The 13517-nt window shown below is 35.3% G+C and overlaps 1 protein-coding gene and 1 long non-coding RNA gene across 5 annotated transcripts in view; both read left to right on the top strand.

Moving 5' to 3' along the window:
* The first annotated feature begins 221 nt into the window (after positions 1 to 221).
* shmt2 (serine hydroxymethyltransferase 2 (mitochondrial)) overlaps positions 222 to 13517 on the top strand; it is a 63826-nt gene continuing 50530 nt past the window's right edge. For 2 of the 3 annotated variants that reach the window (XR_012407153.1, XR_012407154.1), the window contains exon 1: positions 222 to 327. Coding sequence is in view for 1 of the 3 variants with exons in the window: in NM_001123374.1 (NP_001116846.1) it covers positions 295 to 327 (33 nt within the window). In the remaining 2 variants the exon portion in view is untranslated. 3 annotated transcript variants of the gene reach the window in all.
* LOC141386391 (uncharacterized) lies at positions 2603 to 6769 on the top strand. 2 transcript variants are annotated; one of them, XR_012408325.1, is made up of 6 exons: positions 2603 to 2835; positions 3150 to 3205; positions 3750 to 3809; positions 4547 to 4661; positions 4926 to 5037; positions 6116 to 6769. It is a non-coding gene; the product is annotated as an uncharacterized lncRNA (long non-coding RNA). The 2 variants fall into 2 exon arrangements; XR_012408324.1 differs by lacking the exons at positions 2603 to 2835; positions 3150 to 3205 and having other exon boundaries at positions 3587 to 3809.

Raw genomic sequence — 13517 nt, forward strand, 5'->3', positions numbered from 1 at the left:
TCAGTTGAGACATTTGCATTGTTTTAAAGATGAATAAATCAGATTTGCATTGATGTCTGCACATCAATGCAGTCGATTGTCATTTTCTTAAACATGAAGAGAAAAAATTAAGTGAGACGTAAAGAGCGCCTCAGTTTGTGTCCGCCGTGACGTCAGTTTGTAGTCCAGCACAGTGAACTGCACTACATTCCCCATGATGCCTCGCGCGTCGGCAATCCGCTGCTGTCATTTAGGCGACGGAGTAACAGCGTGTGAAGGCAGAAGCTGCAGAAGTTGAGGAGCTTCATTTCAACCATGCTGACACTGACATTACGACAAATAACCAGGGTGAGTCAAACCTTCATAAGTGCGTTATAAGCGGACATTAACGCGAATGAGGAGCTGCTGGTCTGGGCGCGTTATGTATGTGTTTATGAGACGGTGTATGAAGATGCTACGTGTAGAGCTGTGTGTGTGTGTGTGTGTGTGTGTGTGTGTGTGTGTGTGTGTGTGTGTGTGTGTGTGTGTGTGTGTGTGTGTGTGTGTGTGTGTGTTTTGATGAGAAGCTCGTGTTCAAACGTGGCAGCAATTTCTGTTTTCTTGTGTGTGTGTGTGTGTGTGTGTGTGTGTGTGTGTGTGTGTGTGTGTGTGTGTGTGTGTGTGTGTGTTTTGATGAGAAGCTCGTGTTCAATCGTGGCAGCAATTTCTGTTTTCTTGTGTGTGTGTGTGTGTGTGTGTGTGTGTGTGTGTGTGTGTGTGTGCGCGTGTGTGTGTGTGCGTGTGTTATACTTTTATATTTTACAGTGTTGTTGAAGTGGTTTGTGTTGATGTTTAATAATGTTTTAAAGCTTCACACTTTGCAACTCTCCCGCTGAGTGTTTGTGTGTGTGTGTGTGTGTGTGTGTGTGTGTGTGCGTACGTAAGATGACGCAACCACACGCACTGTTTCAGTATGATCTTTGCTTAACACATGATTTTATATTATTTATTGTTTTTTTAGTAATTTTTTTTTCTCTTCTGTGTGCATATTTGATGCTCTGTAAAACTCTTGTACACTCTTTGTAATAAATTTGTAGGATGTAAATGTAATCGGGCTCTTTCTTGCAGTCTTTTTTAATTACAACAAGATATTATTGTGTTACTATCAGGGGCGGATTTAGTGATTTTGGGGCCCTAAACAATTCCAGCCAGGGGGCCAAAAGATTTAAAATGCACCTTTTGCACTTAAATTGTTTTATTATTATTTTGCTGTTTTGTTCTTTTATCATTCAATCTCTTTTTTACATTTTATCTTCATGCTAAATAATAATAACATGTAAAGCACCTTGTAGAACCTTTGAAACGATTTGTTTCATTAAGATGAATTCACAACCAGTTGTGTACAGTACTAATTACACTGTAAACGATTTCTGTTGTTTTCACAGTATTATACTGCATTTCTCAACAGTTGTTTACTGTATAAGCTGTGCACAGTGTGTTACTGTATATATTGCTGTTTTCACAGCATGATAATGTATTCTCAACATTTCCATACTGTGAACATGATTAACAGTATGCTACTGCAGATTTTACAATGAATTTGGGGAAAAATCAGTTACTGTGCATCTAAATACAGTACTGCAAATGACCATGAAAAACTCTACACACACTTTATATTATTATTATTATGTTTATTTTATTTTTTGACAAAGTATTTTGTGAAGAAAAATAAAATAACCAGTTTCTTCAGACTGTTCAGTGCATAAAACTGTCCCCTGGTTTTCCATTTTTGGGTGTACTGCACCTTAATTTTATAAGGTTAACATGAAAACATTAAATCATTTTAATCAACATAACTTTGTGCTTAACCAAAACGTAAACTGGAACAAAAGTAATTGATTCATGAAACCAAAGTCAGCTTAAATGTCAGAATGACCAGCCTGCTTTAGACGGATTCATGAGGATTGGGCACCCGTCATCACCATGGAGGTCACATCTCCGCATTTTCAAAACAATATTATAAAATACGCACTATCTCTATAAATAAACCACAGACTTGAGTTTAAAACAACTACATTCCCGCATGAAAAACGGTTAAAACTAAATTACATAACACATTCATTATAAAGCCATCTAAGACCGGGGAAAGTCTCACATGTCTAGCCGATTATAAGCTCGTTTCGCCGGATACATGAGTGATGATGGACACCCTGGAGGTCAGAATCTCCGCTATCGGCAAAGCACGCTTAAAATTTACACATGATATCTATAAATAAACCACAGATTTGAGTTTGTAAGAACTACATTCTCGCATGAAACACTATTAAAATTTCATTTCGTGACATATTAAACGCAATATTTATAATATTAGCTGGGCTTTCTCATCCGCCATTACCATTTGCTTGTTGATGTGAAATGAATTCTGGGAGAAAAAAAATTAATTCTCAAAACACTTCAAACGAACTTTATTCTTATTGTCAAGGTCAGATATATGTAATAATTTCGCTGGTAAAGTGAATAAAAAACAATGTTACTATATTGTAATCAATATCACGTTTGCACTGGTTCGGTTCAGCACTCGAGCGACTCTGAATCGTATTGAACCGTTTGCTCGGGAATTATTTGATCACACGTGTTCACAAGCACATTCAGTAATATGCAATTAGTGTATAATTAGTGTATAAATGCGTGTGGCCAAGCAGTATAACGAAATAGTAATGAATCTACAAAAAGGAATCGGTTTTAGGGGGATTCAAATCTTTACTGTTCACTAAGGAGCCGATTCATAGAACCGAACGGACACGACTCGACCTGCTGGCAACGGCTCTCCTAATTTGAAATTCAACTGTCGTCTTTCATCCAGCGAATTCATCCCCGGTAAGTGTTTTAAAGTCAAATTCTGTCCGTTGAAGGATTGTTTTGTATATATTTCTGTGTATTGTGTGTGTAATTTAAAAGAATTAACCAAGTGACATTAGTTGTAACGTTAGGTACTTATGTTTTGTCACGCTGTCCGTTAACAAATGGTATTTTAAACAAGAAATAACAGACGCCAGGCGGTCATTGTAGTGTTTGCGAGGTATTAGATACAGTGAGTTTATCTTGAGTGAGTTTTTGACCATACGTTAAGTTACCTGAAAAAAACATAACTTTAACTTATTGTAACTGCATTAATGCATTCTCTATTTCAGCATAACACTGAGATGAAGGCGAAGTCACCATGAAAAGTTAAACGTTTACCGTTAAGGTAAGCTCTGGTCTTCACATAGTCATTATGACTAAGCTATCATTATGGTAAAATTTTTCAACTGTAAGTTAGTTATTTAAACTAAACTCATAATGAAATGAGTCTTAACTGTTTTATTAAATGGAGCTGAAAATTAAATGCAGTTGAATTATTTTAAGCTAAAGTTAATATTAACAAAATACATATTAATTGTCTATTTCTCAATAATGTTAATGAGCTTGATGTATAGTGTGTCATTAACTGTACATTTATTTTTTGGTGTTCAGGTGTACCTGAGGTGAGTGTACGTTCTGAGTACACAGATATAAGCCAAAGTCATTATCACTATATATATATATATATATATATATATATATATATATATATATATATATATATATATATGTATATATCCGTCCTATTCTAAGAGAAATTGATGGGGTCAGGGAATGATTTGTGTACAAATGTATTTTAACCCCATACAGATTGGTATAGTTGTACCATAGATTTAGATTAATTTATGTTAAGTCTTATTTTACTCTTATTATATTTATCTGTTTTTCAGCTACAGTAATTGATGTTGAAAAACTGATGCTACCAATCACTCCTCACTTGATTATTCAAGGTAATGTTGATGTCTTCCTCATTTTGATTAGATTTTTAAATGTCAAGTTGTTCACAGATTTGTTGTGAGGAGTTTCATGTACAACCTCTTTTTCTTCTTCCAGCAGTTCTTAAGATAAAAAAATCTGGTTTTAAAACAGCCACGGCTATGCTATTTGCCTACCAAGTGCTGAGTAAATATTAGACAAACATTTTTTTCTATAACTGTTGTCTTTGTGTTTATTAGCAATTTTACTGGGCATATGTGTTTGTTTGATTTTTTTTCAAACAGCCTGGAAACTGTAAGTTTAGTTCAATATGTTATTTTATGCTATTCATTTTTGTCTTAACATGGATTGCATGTTGAAGCTATCGTTTCATAGTGGGAAAATGTAAAAGAGAATCACTGAATCCAAAGGCATAATGATTCTGCTTGTTCACAGAAGGGACAGTTCACCCAAAAATGAAAATAATAGCATCTCTGGCATTCTCCACTTGTTTCAAAATAGTTAAATATTTATTTTGTTCCGTTGAACACAAACTCATATTTTTTAAAGAAATTTGGTTTAAATATGGATGTCAATAGTTACTGGTTACTAACATTCTTAAAAATATCTGCTTTAGTGTTTAACAGAAATTCAAACTAGTTTAAAACACGTGGAGTAAATAGTAACAAAATAGTAAACTATTCCTTTTAAATATTTTATTCTGAGACTTTTATTTATATGTGTCTTGTCTTTTGTCATATTGTCCTTCTAGCCCAGATTGTGATGGACCTGGAATGCGACACCAGTTACTCTTAAGACAAGAACCGAATAAAGCACAGATGTGGAGGGATTTGCAGCCAAACTAACTGGAGGGAAGGAACCTTTAGGTAAAAACACCTGCTTTATTTAGATCTGAAGTATTTTATTTGACATAGAGATTTATTGTTTTAATTCTAATTTAAAGCAAACAAGGTTGAGCACCCCTGGTCTAAAATCTCAAAAATGCTGTTTCCGTGATAAGGTTAAATGTAGTTCAGAAATAGATTCATTAGGATCAATGCTTAAAGTAAAAATTTTCTTCTCTCTGTAGACCAAACATGTTTACTATCCCTCACATTTTAATAAATTATTTCTGTTTTTGTTTCTTACAGTGTGGGTGAACATACTACCTGGATGTCCAACAAAGGCTGCACAAGAGCTCATTTGATAGCACACATTCTGTCCTGTCTACATCTCTGATGACCTGGAAGTGCTTCGACATCAGTGAGTAATACATCTTTATATTGTCATGCATACAGGATTTCTGTAAGCTTAGCTTTAATGTTAGTTTGTAATCAGCAGTTACTGTTTTAAAAAATTAAGTATTTAAATTATTCTAAACGTTTTACTGATGCTGTGCACAGTAACGTTATGATGATTTAGTTTGAGGAAATGTCACTGGAGAGGTGTTCGTATACTAAAATATACTTTTTTTCGTATAATTTTTTTAATAAAAAAAAAATAAATAAATAAATTGTATGAAATGACTCGATAAAATGTTTATTTGTCTCGCTGACATGCCATCACTGCTGCATATTGAAATACAGTAATATGAATTGACTGCAGAATATTACCACAAACATTTCATGAAGTAGGCTAGACTGCTCTTTAGTTCTCTACTCAACTTTAACACATTTCCTCGTGTCGCTGAGCCTCTCTGCAGAATTTGCCAAAAATTAATGCTTAGTGATTACTTTGTTTTATGCAAACCAAATATCAGTAGCTTATCATTAGCATTATTTTTTTTAAAAATCACCCACAGCTTTCATGTTCTCTAACGCAATCTTGTCTGTAAGTTAGAAGTGAATTTATACATGTTAAAAGCCTTAAAGTATTTAATTAACATTAGTCACGTTAAATTAGATTATTTTATTTATTTAATTTTAAATATGTAGCCTTTTAAAGTCAGAATGAACTGTGTTCACCCCTCTTAAATCCGTGGAAGCACTAGTAGTGTGATCATGGAATCAGATATTCAAGCTATACAGAGTCGGACATTAAGTTAAGATGAGACTTTATTTTTTACACACCTGTGTGGACACCTGACTAGCGATCTTCAAGAACAATGCCCGCTGATCTTTTCCCCATTAACGTTAGTGTAATTGTGAATTGACAACAAACTGTATTTCACCAACAAAAACAATTAAAAAACTGTTTTATATAACTGATATATATATATATATCAAACTATATATATATATATTTAAACAGCAGTGCAGTGTTTCGTTTCTGAATGAATTAAATGGTTTGAGGGATGATTAGTTTTTACTTCAGTGATTGATTTTGCTTGTCATTTTTGCAGGATCATCATCATGTTGCTGCCCTTTTTCACTGTCCCTTTCCACATCATTTGGCCTTCATCATTTCCTGTCTTGTAGCAGTATTCTCACCTTTTTTTAAATTGTAATAATTTTTGATGCATTAATTGTTGACTGGTTTTATGGATCAATTGTTTATTAGTGTTCTGTTGCTCTGTTATATTGAATTATTGCTACTGTTTTAGCATGGTTTACACAATAAACCTTTATTGTGAAGTTAAAGTTTCAGTTTCTTTATTTTTCTTGTACGTCTTGAACAGTTAAAATAACACTTGTGCAATTTTTGAACATTTTTACCTATTATAAAGTAGCACTATTAAATAAAATAAAATAACATTTAATAACTGTAAAATACTATACAGTAATAATGAAAGTAACATTAAAATACCGTAGATCTTCATGGTAAAAATGTACAATAAAATACTGTTTTCAGTTTTGCAGTATGTGCACCACTACTGTAATTAGTGTTACAGTAAAAATCAACAACAATAAAATGATGTATTACATTTTACAGTAAATGTAATACTAATGTAATTAGTATTACAGTAATGTTACTGTTTTATGAAATACAGCAGCTACTGGATAATTGTTGCCAGTAACTTACTGTTAATTTAACAAGAAATCGTTTACAGTGTACAAATACTCAAATTACTGTAATTAGGTAATTTTTCCTCAGGAATTGTAATTTACTGAGTAGTTTTATAAATGTGAACTTTTACTCTCACTTGAGTACATGTTCAATGCAGTATCTGTACTTTTACTCCACTACAGTCCTTCATCCTGCAGTCACTACTGTATTTTTTCTTTCTTGTCTATGTGGAGTAGAGAAGTCAGTTCTGTGATTCCTGTTCAATCAAATCACACATAGAAGGTAAATCGACCCATAATGAACTTCCTCAAGACCTGGGAGATTTATAAATGCAGCAAACTGTTTGGAAGCATTAAAAGTGTCTGAGAAGATGTCCAGAATCTTCACACACACTGACCCAGAGACTGTTTAGATGATGTCACTGATGAGAAGATGGCGGATGTTTACTGTATGATGACCGTAATGGCCTTAGCAAGCACAAGACGTCAACATGACGTCAGATTGATGTTGTACCCCAATGTCGTGGGGACGTTGCATTTTGTTTGTTATTGACTATGATCTTCTATGTAAAGCTGCTTCGACACAATTTACATTGTAAAAGCGCTATACAAATAAAGGTGAATTCAATTGAAATTAAAATCGGGCTGACGTCAGAACTCAATGTCAGACCAACGTCAATGTCCAACCGAAAACCAACCAAACATCATGTTGTGTGAACAATACCACCATGACGTCTATCAGATATTGGATTTTGGTCGCTACACCTGATGAATAAATGTCAGTATTTGACGTCATTATGATGTTGGTTTAAGATGTTGGCTCGACATTGGATTTTGGTCACTTTCTAACAACCTAAAATCAACCAAATATCAACATCATTTAACGTTGTTATTAGACGTCAAAATAGTGTTGTCCTTAGACGCTGGCTAGACATTGAATTTTGGTCACCTGACATCACAACCTAAATCTAATTTAATGTTAATGTCTTATGATGCTGTGCGTCTGCTGGGCAATAACTCGATGCACTACAGAATGTTACGTTTACACACACACATCCACGAATTACATGTAAACACATCAGCTTTTCACAGCCTAATACTCACTACTCTTGAGTACTTTTGAAAGGGCTACTTTATACTCCTACTTTGAGTAATATTTACAACATATACTTTTACTCTACTGCACTACATTTTTAGGCAAGTAATGGTACTTTTACTTGAGTATGATTTTTCAGTACTCTTTCCACCACTGTTCACAACTAAACATACTGAATGATCTATTTCGTTTGTAAAATTAAATCTTTACTGATTTGACTGCTGGACTTCTCCATGATTGAAGGTAGGGGACACATTTGCCCAGATGTAATAATTAGTTTAATTAATAATCATTAAAAAACTATAAAACTATATATAATTTATAGTGTATTTATAGTTATTTGGTGGCCCTCAGATTTCCTGGGGCCCTAAGCGGCCGCTTACCTTGCTTATTGGTTTAATCCGCCCCTAGTTACTATAAAAGTAAAGCGTACACATCAGATAACTACATTATTAACTCTTTTGTTTTGGAAACATGTTATTCACAACTCTCAGATTCTTTTTCACATTTTTAGTTGAAGCCGCTGTGTGTACTTGTGTTGGGTAAAAACAGGGAAGGATTGATTTTGGAGTGTTATGATAATTATTTTGAAATCTCCACTGATGCGTGATCTTTGCTTAATATTCTAATGATTTTTTTGCCCTCAAAACATCTATAGATTTGACTCGTGTAAGGCATCTTTGCCTATCTGTGTTGTTGTTGATGTTTTTAATCTTTGCTTTTAGTTGTTTTTGTACATTAACTTAAAAAAGTTATTTCTTTGACATCTACAGTTGCTGAACTCCTCTAATAAACATTTGTTGTGTTTTAAATAAGTAATCGTACTGGGTGGCACGGTGGCTCAGTGGTTAGCATTATGATCTCACACCAAGACGTGGCTGGTTTGAGTCCCACCTGGGTCAGTTGGTGTTTCTGTGTGGAGTTTGCATGTTCTCCCTGTGTTGGCGTGGGTTTCCTCCGGGTGCTCTGGTTTCCCCCACCGTCCAAACACATGCGCTATAGGGGAACTGATCAACTAAATTAGCTGTAGTGTGTGTGAATGAGTTTGTATGGGTGTTTCCCAGTACTTGGATTGCAGTTGGAAGGGCATCCACTGTGTAAAACATATGCTGGAATAGTTGGTGGTTCTGCTAAATGCAGACTAATAATACAAGCAAAAACCAACAAACAGAGGCAACGGCTGCAGAACTCAATGATCGTGACATTCAGAAAATAAGTGAGTTTTGAAAAGATAAAATATTACACTTAGAAATATTATTGAAAGATGTGTTGTTGTTGTTGTTGTTGTTGTTGTTGTTTACTTGTTACACCAAATACTCTGCTAATATGAACTGCCTGAAACTGCAGATTTTGGCTGTCTGTATTGTTTTTGTACTGAATTTAATCCTAATAACAGGTTGAAACTGCAGTGTTTTAGCTCCTGGATGTCATTGTTGTTGTTTTTTAATCTTTGATTTTAGTTGGTTTTGTACATTCATGTCTTTTAAAGTTATTTCTTTGCCATCTGCGGTTGCTGAACTCAAGTAAACATTCGTTTTAAATCCAAAATCAAACCAAAAGTGCTTCAGGGGTAGTTAATGTGTCTGTGTTCTTTGGATAAGGAATTCATAAAGACAACGTACATTTCAAGTGTCTTGGATTTATGATTTAGTTGTTTAAACATTCGTTTTACTTGAAGTAACCAAACTGGATTTAGTTTTCTACCACTAGTTTACTGTAGTGTCTTTAACTCTAGATGGTGTGTTTTTCATTATACTGAATATAATGCTTATTAGGGCTGCACAATATATGCTTTCAGCATCGATATCGCAATGTGTGCGTCCGCAATAGTCACACATAATCTGCAGCGTTGATTTGGGATTATATTTGACCAGGAGCCACAGTTGGAGTCATTATAATGGAGCAAATGTTGATCATTTACATGCTTTTAAGGCCTGTGACTGTGTGAGCATATCAAGAGAGTTTAAATCGTTCAGACTCGGGAAAGTTTGTATCGTTTAAAACTTTAATAATTATTTTTTTTACACTGAAGATGCTATGTAGTGCTATTTTACATTTGATTATTCATTTTTTTGTACCTGAATTCTTAACCGAATCGAGCCATTTATTTATCTGGTGAAACTGTAATCGTATCGCAATGTATATCACAGAAAAAACCATTGCAATGTCAGATTTTTCCAATGTTGTGCAGCACTAATGTTAATAATAGTCATCTGAGATCCTCGTGCGTCTCGTTCTCATGGTTCTCCTCTTGTGGGAATGAGATTAACGTGCTTGTGAATGTGAAAACAGACGTGTGTTTTGTGCTGAATGAACTGACTGTAATAACTGATGGATTAGTCCAGCGTGAGCACATTAAAGCCGGTCGGCCATTGGTCAGCATTCGACCACTCTTCTGCTTAAAAGAGAGCAGTGTTGCCAAATATAGCTGACTTTTTTTCAGCCAAAAAGCTGTCCAAATCGCACAAAATAAAAGATTAACGTTTTATTAAATTTTAATTAATTTAAATTAATATAGTTACTTTAACTGTCGTAATTTTTATCCATACAGCAACCAACACCAGCAGTCACAGAACCACAACATAACTGGATCACATTGAAGCTCTCACCCACACACTTTGTGTAGATTACACTACCAATAGAGTGTTTTACTGTCGAAATTGGTTATACATTTGTCCTATTTGGCGTTTTAAATTCTTTTGAACATATCAGGTGCTGCTTGTCAATCAGACAATGCTTGTTCTTGCTGTCAATTGTGGAAAAAATTATCAATTAAAGAGTCATGTTGTGTTGCGTGTGCACGCAAAGGGGAGTCGGATTCATCCAGGGAGTCAGATTTTGCTACAGCTTTCCATCACCACATCTTGCGGGTGGGCTCAAGAGGTTTGTGCTATGCACTGGTCTCTACTAACTGAATGGAGTAGGAGCACACAGTTCTGTTTTGTTGAATAAGTTGTTTCAAAACCGGCCTAAATTTTGTCAACCTAACAAAGCCATTTTTTACCCGCACAGTCAAATTCAAAACCACACAATCTGGCAACTCTGATGTACAAGCTGTAAAATGTGTCTCTGATGTCTCTAGAGTGTGTAGTGAAGTTTGAGCTCACAGATAGTGTCCTCCAGCTCTCTGAAACTGACCCTTTCAGGCTTAGATGCTAATTGTGACCTTTGGTGACTGTTGCTTTAAATACAAATGAGATGTGCTCTTTTCAGAAGAGGGCGGAGCTACAAATGCATATGCATCATCATAGTGACAGATGTCAAACAGCAGTGTGTGTGTTGTCAGTGCTGTGCATGTGTGCTTAAGTGTGAGTGTGTGTTCATACTTCTGTTAGTTTGTCGCTCCTGTCGCTGTTCATCTGAAACTCCACATCTATAATCCTCTTAGTCTATGCTGACATTATCTTCAGCAGCTCAAACACTCTAAGTCAGTGGTGGGCAAACTTTTTAGACCCGAGGGCCACATCAAGTTTTGCAAACCAAGTGAAGGGCCACATGTCAAATTCGCCAAAAAATAACTTTTATTTATAGTGGCAGTATGCATGCTGGAACATGTAATATCCGACAGAAACATGTAACATCAACACAAAACAGATGTTTTTATATTAAGTCAAATTTACAAGTCAAATTAATTTGCACGGCTGTTTATATTTACTTATCAGTCATCATAAAACCATAAAATAATCCCTTATAAAATATAATAATAATAATAATAATAATAATAATGTATTTTTTTTACAGTGAAGAATAGAAAAGATATTGTCTGGTAGAAAAAAATCTCATATTAACACATTCAAATAATTTTTAAAGTTTATTATTCAGTCAAATTTACAATAATCTAATTTGCACTCACAAAACTATGAGATAAAAAAGGAAGAAGAATCTTAGGGCTCTATTTTGACGGTCCATGCGCAGAGCGCAAAACGCAGGGCGCAAACGCTTTCAGGGTGTGTCAGGACGCGTTTTTGCTAATTTGAGAACGGAAAATCTGCCTTGTGCCGTGGCACATGGTCTAAAAGGGTTGAGTTTATTAATGAGTTATAGGTGTGTTTTGAGAATAAACCAATTAGAGTCTCATCTCCCATTCCCTTTAAGAGTCAGCTGCGTCACGCCAAGAGCGCATTCGCTATTTACAGGACGCAAAGTAAGAGTAAGTGGAAAAACTGAGCATTTCACAAGCAAACAGTTCACAGTTTTTAAACAGAAAACAGTTAAACAGAGCATCTACTGCGTGAGAATGAGAGATAATGGATCTACTTTCACTTCACTCTTGGATCGGGAAACCTTTACACACAGACATCAATTAGCCTATAAATAAATAATTTCGTTTGTTAAGCGCAAATATTCGCTTCAAAGCTATAAATTCAGTTCTAATTTCCAGCAGACGAATAAATTAACAATAATAACAAAATGTGCTCAAAAACCTGAGTTATATCCTAAAACACATGCTGTGCCCCATATGGTCTTAAACCTGACAGGTTGGCAAATCTAAGCTTGTTTTAATAAAACAGATATAAATATGGATATAATAAATAATACTGCTAATAATAATAACATTATACAAAAGCAAACTGTTATGAATGAACTGAAAAAGCCTCCCGAGATGAAGAAGACATAAAAGCAGTGGTTTTTCATATTTATGTAGGCTAGAAAATAATATGTTTTGTAATATTTTAATCCTTTATATTTATATTCTATATCTATTCTTATTATATCCTATATATATCCTTAATATTTACATTTTTTCATATGTAAAGATATTTGCCTATTGCTCTCTTGTGTGTATTAAGCAGTGTGTAAGCGAGGTGCAACTCTGCGCTGGAGTTTAGACCAGGTTAGTTTTGGTCTAATGAAAGATCTATTATAGTTTCTCAAAACAGCAACGCGCCAGCGGTCCGCCTCAGAACGCCTTCCTTTTTACACCAGAACGTCTATAGGCGCTTATCTAAGCGCAAATGCATTTGCTATTTAAACAGCGTAGCGCAACACCTCAAAACAACTCTTGCGCCAAGCTGAAACTACCAAAAGACTATTGCGCCACGCCATGCGCCACACTGTGCCGGGTGTATGATAGGGCCCTTAGTCTTTGTTATTCCAAGTCATGTTATTATGAGTGTGTTAATTTGAACAATGAGCCTGGTCCCCTTTCTTCACAAGGGTGTTAGAGTCTGGAGTCTGCTATGGCAAAAACGCGAGGTGCAGCAGGCGGTTAAAATGCGAGGCGTGCAGGGCGCATAAAGCAGCGCGCAAAACCCTCACGGTGGTTAGTAAACCATTCAAAAGAGGCGCCTCTTAAAACGCATGTGATCAGCCCCTTAGGTTGTTGTCCTAAAAAACAGCAATACTTTCTTGGCATATTAGACATACTAATATTGGTGAATAAGTATTTTGTTGTACATTCTTTCTTAAACGCACCACATACAGAGTCAATTTTTCTTCTTGGTGCCTGACTCATTTTCAGTCGTTAACAGTCGAGTGCATTTTAATATTTAAGAGTGTGTTCTAATTCTACTGGTTGCGCTAGCTGTACTGCGTGCAATACTGCCATCACGTGGCGTTCACTTGTAATTGCATCATTAATTTAATAATTCTGAACCGAACCGTTATTCAGAAGCCGCATTTTAAAAACTCCCTCACGGGCCGGATGAAAGTGTTCAGCATATGGCCCACGGACCGTAGTTTGCCCACCACTGCTCTAATGG

The sequence above is a fragment of the Danio rerio genome, chromosome 6 (assembly GCF_049306965.1).
Source record: "Danio rerio strain Tuebingen ecotype United States chromosome 6, GRCz12tu, whole genome shotgun sequence".
Classification (NCBI taxonomy): domain Eukaryota; kingdom Metazoa; phylum Chordata; class Actinopteri; order Cypriniformes; family Danionidae; genus Danio; species Danio rerio.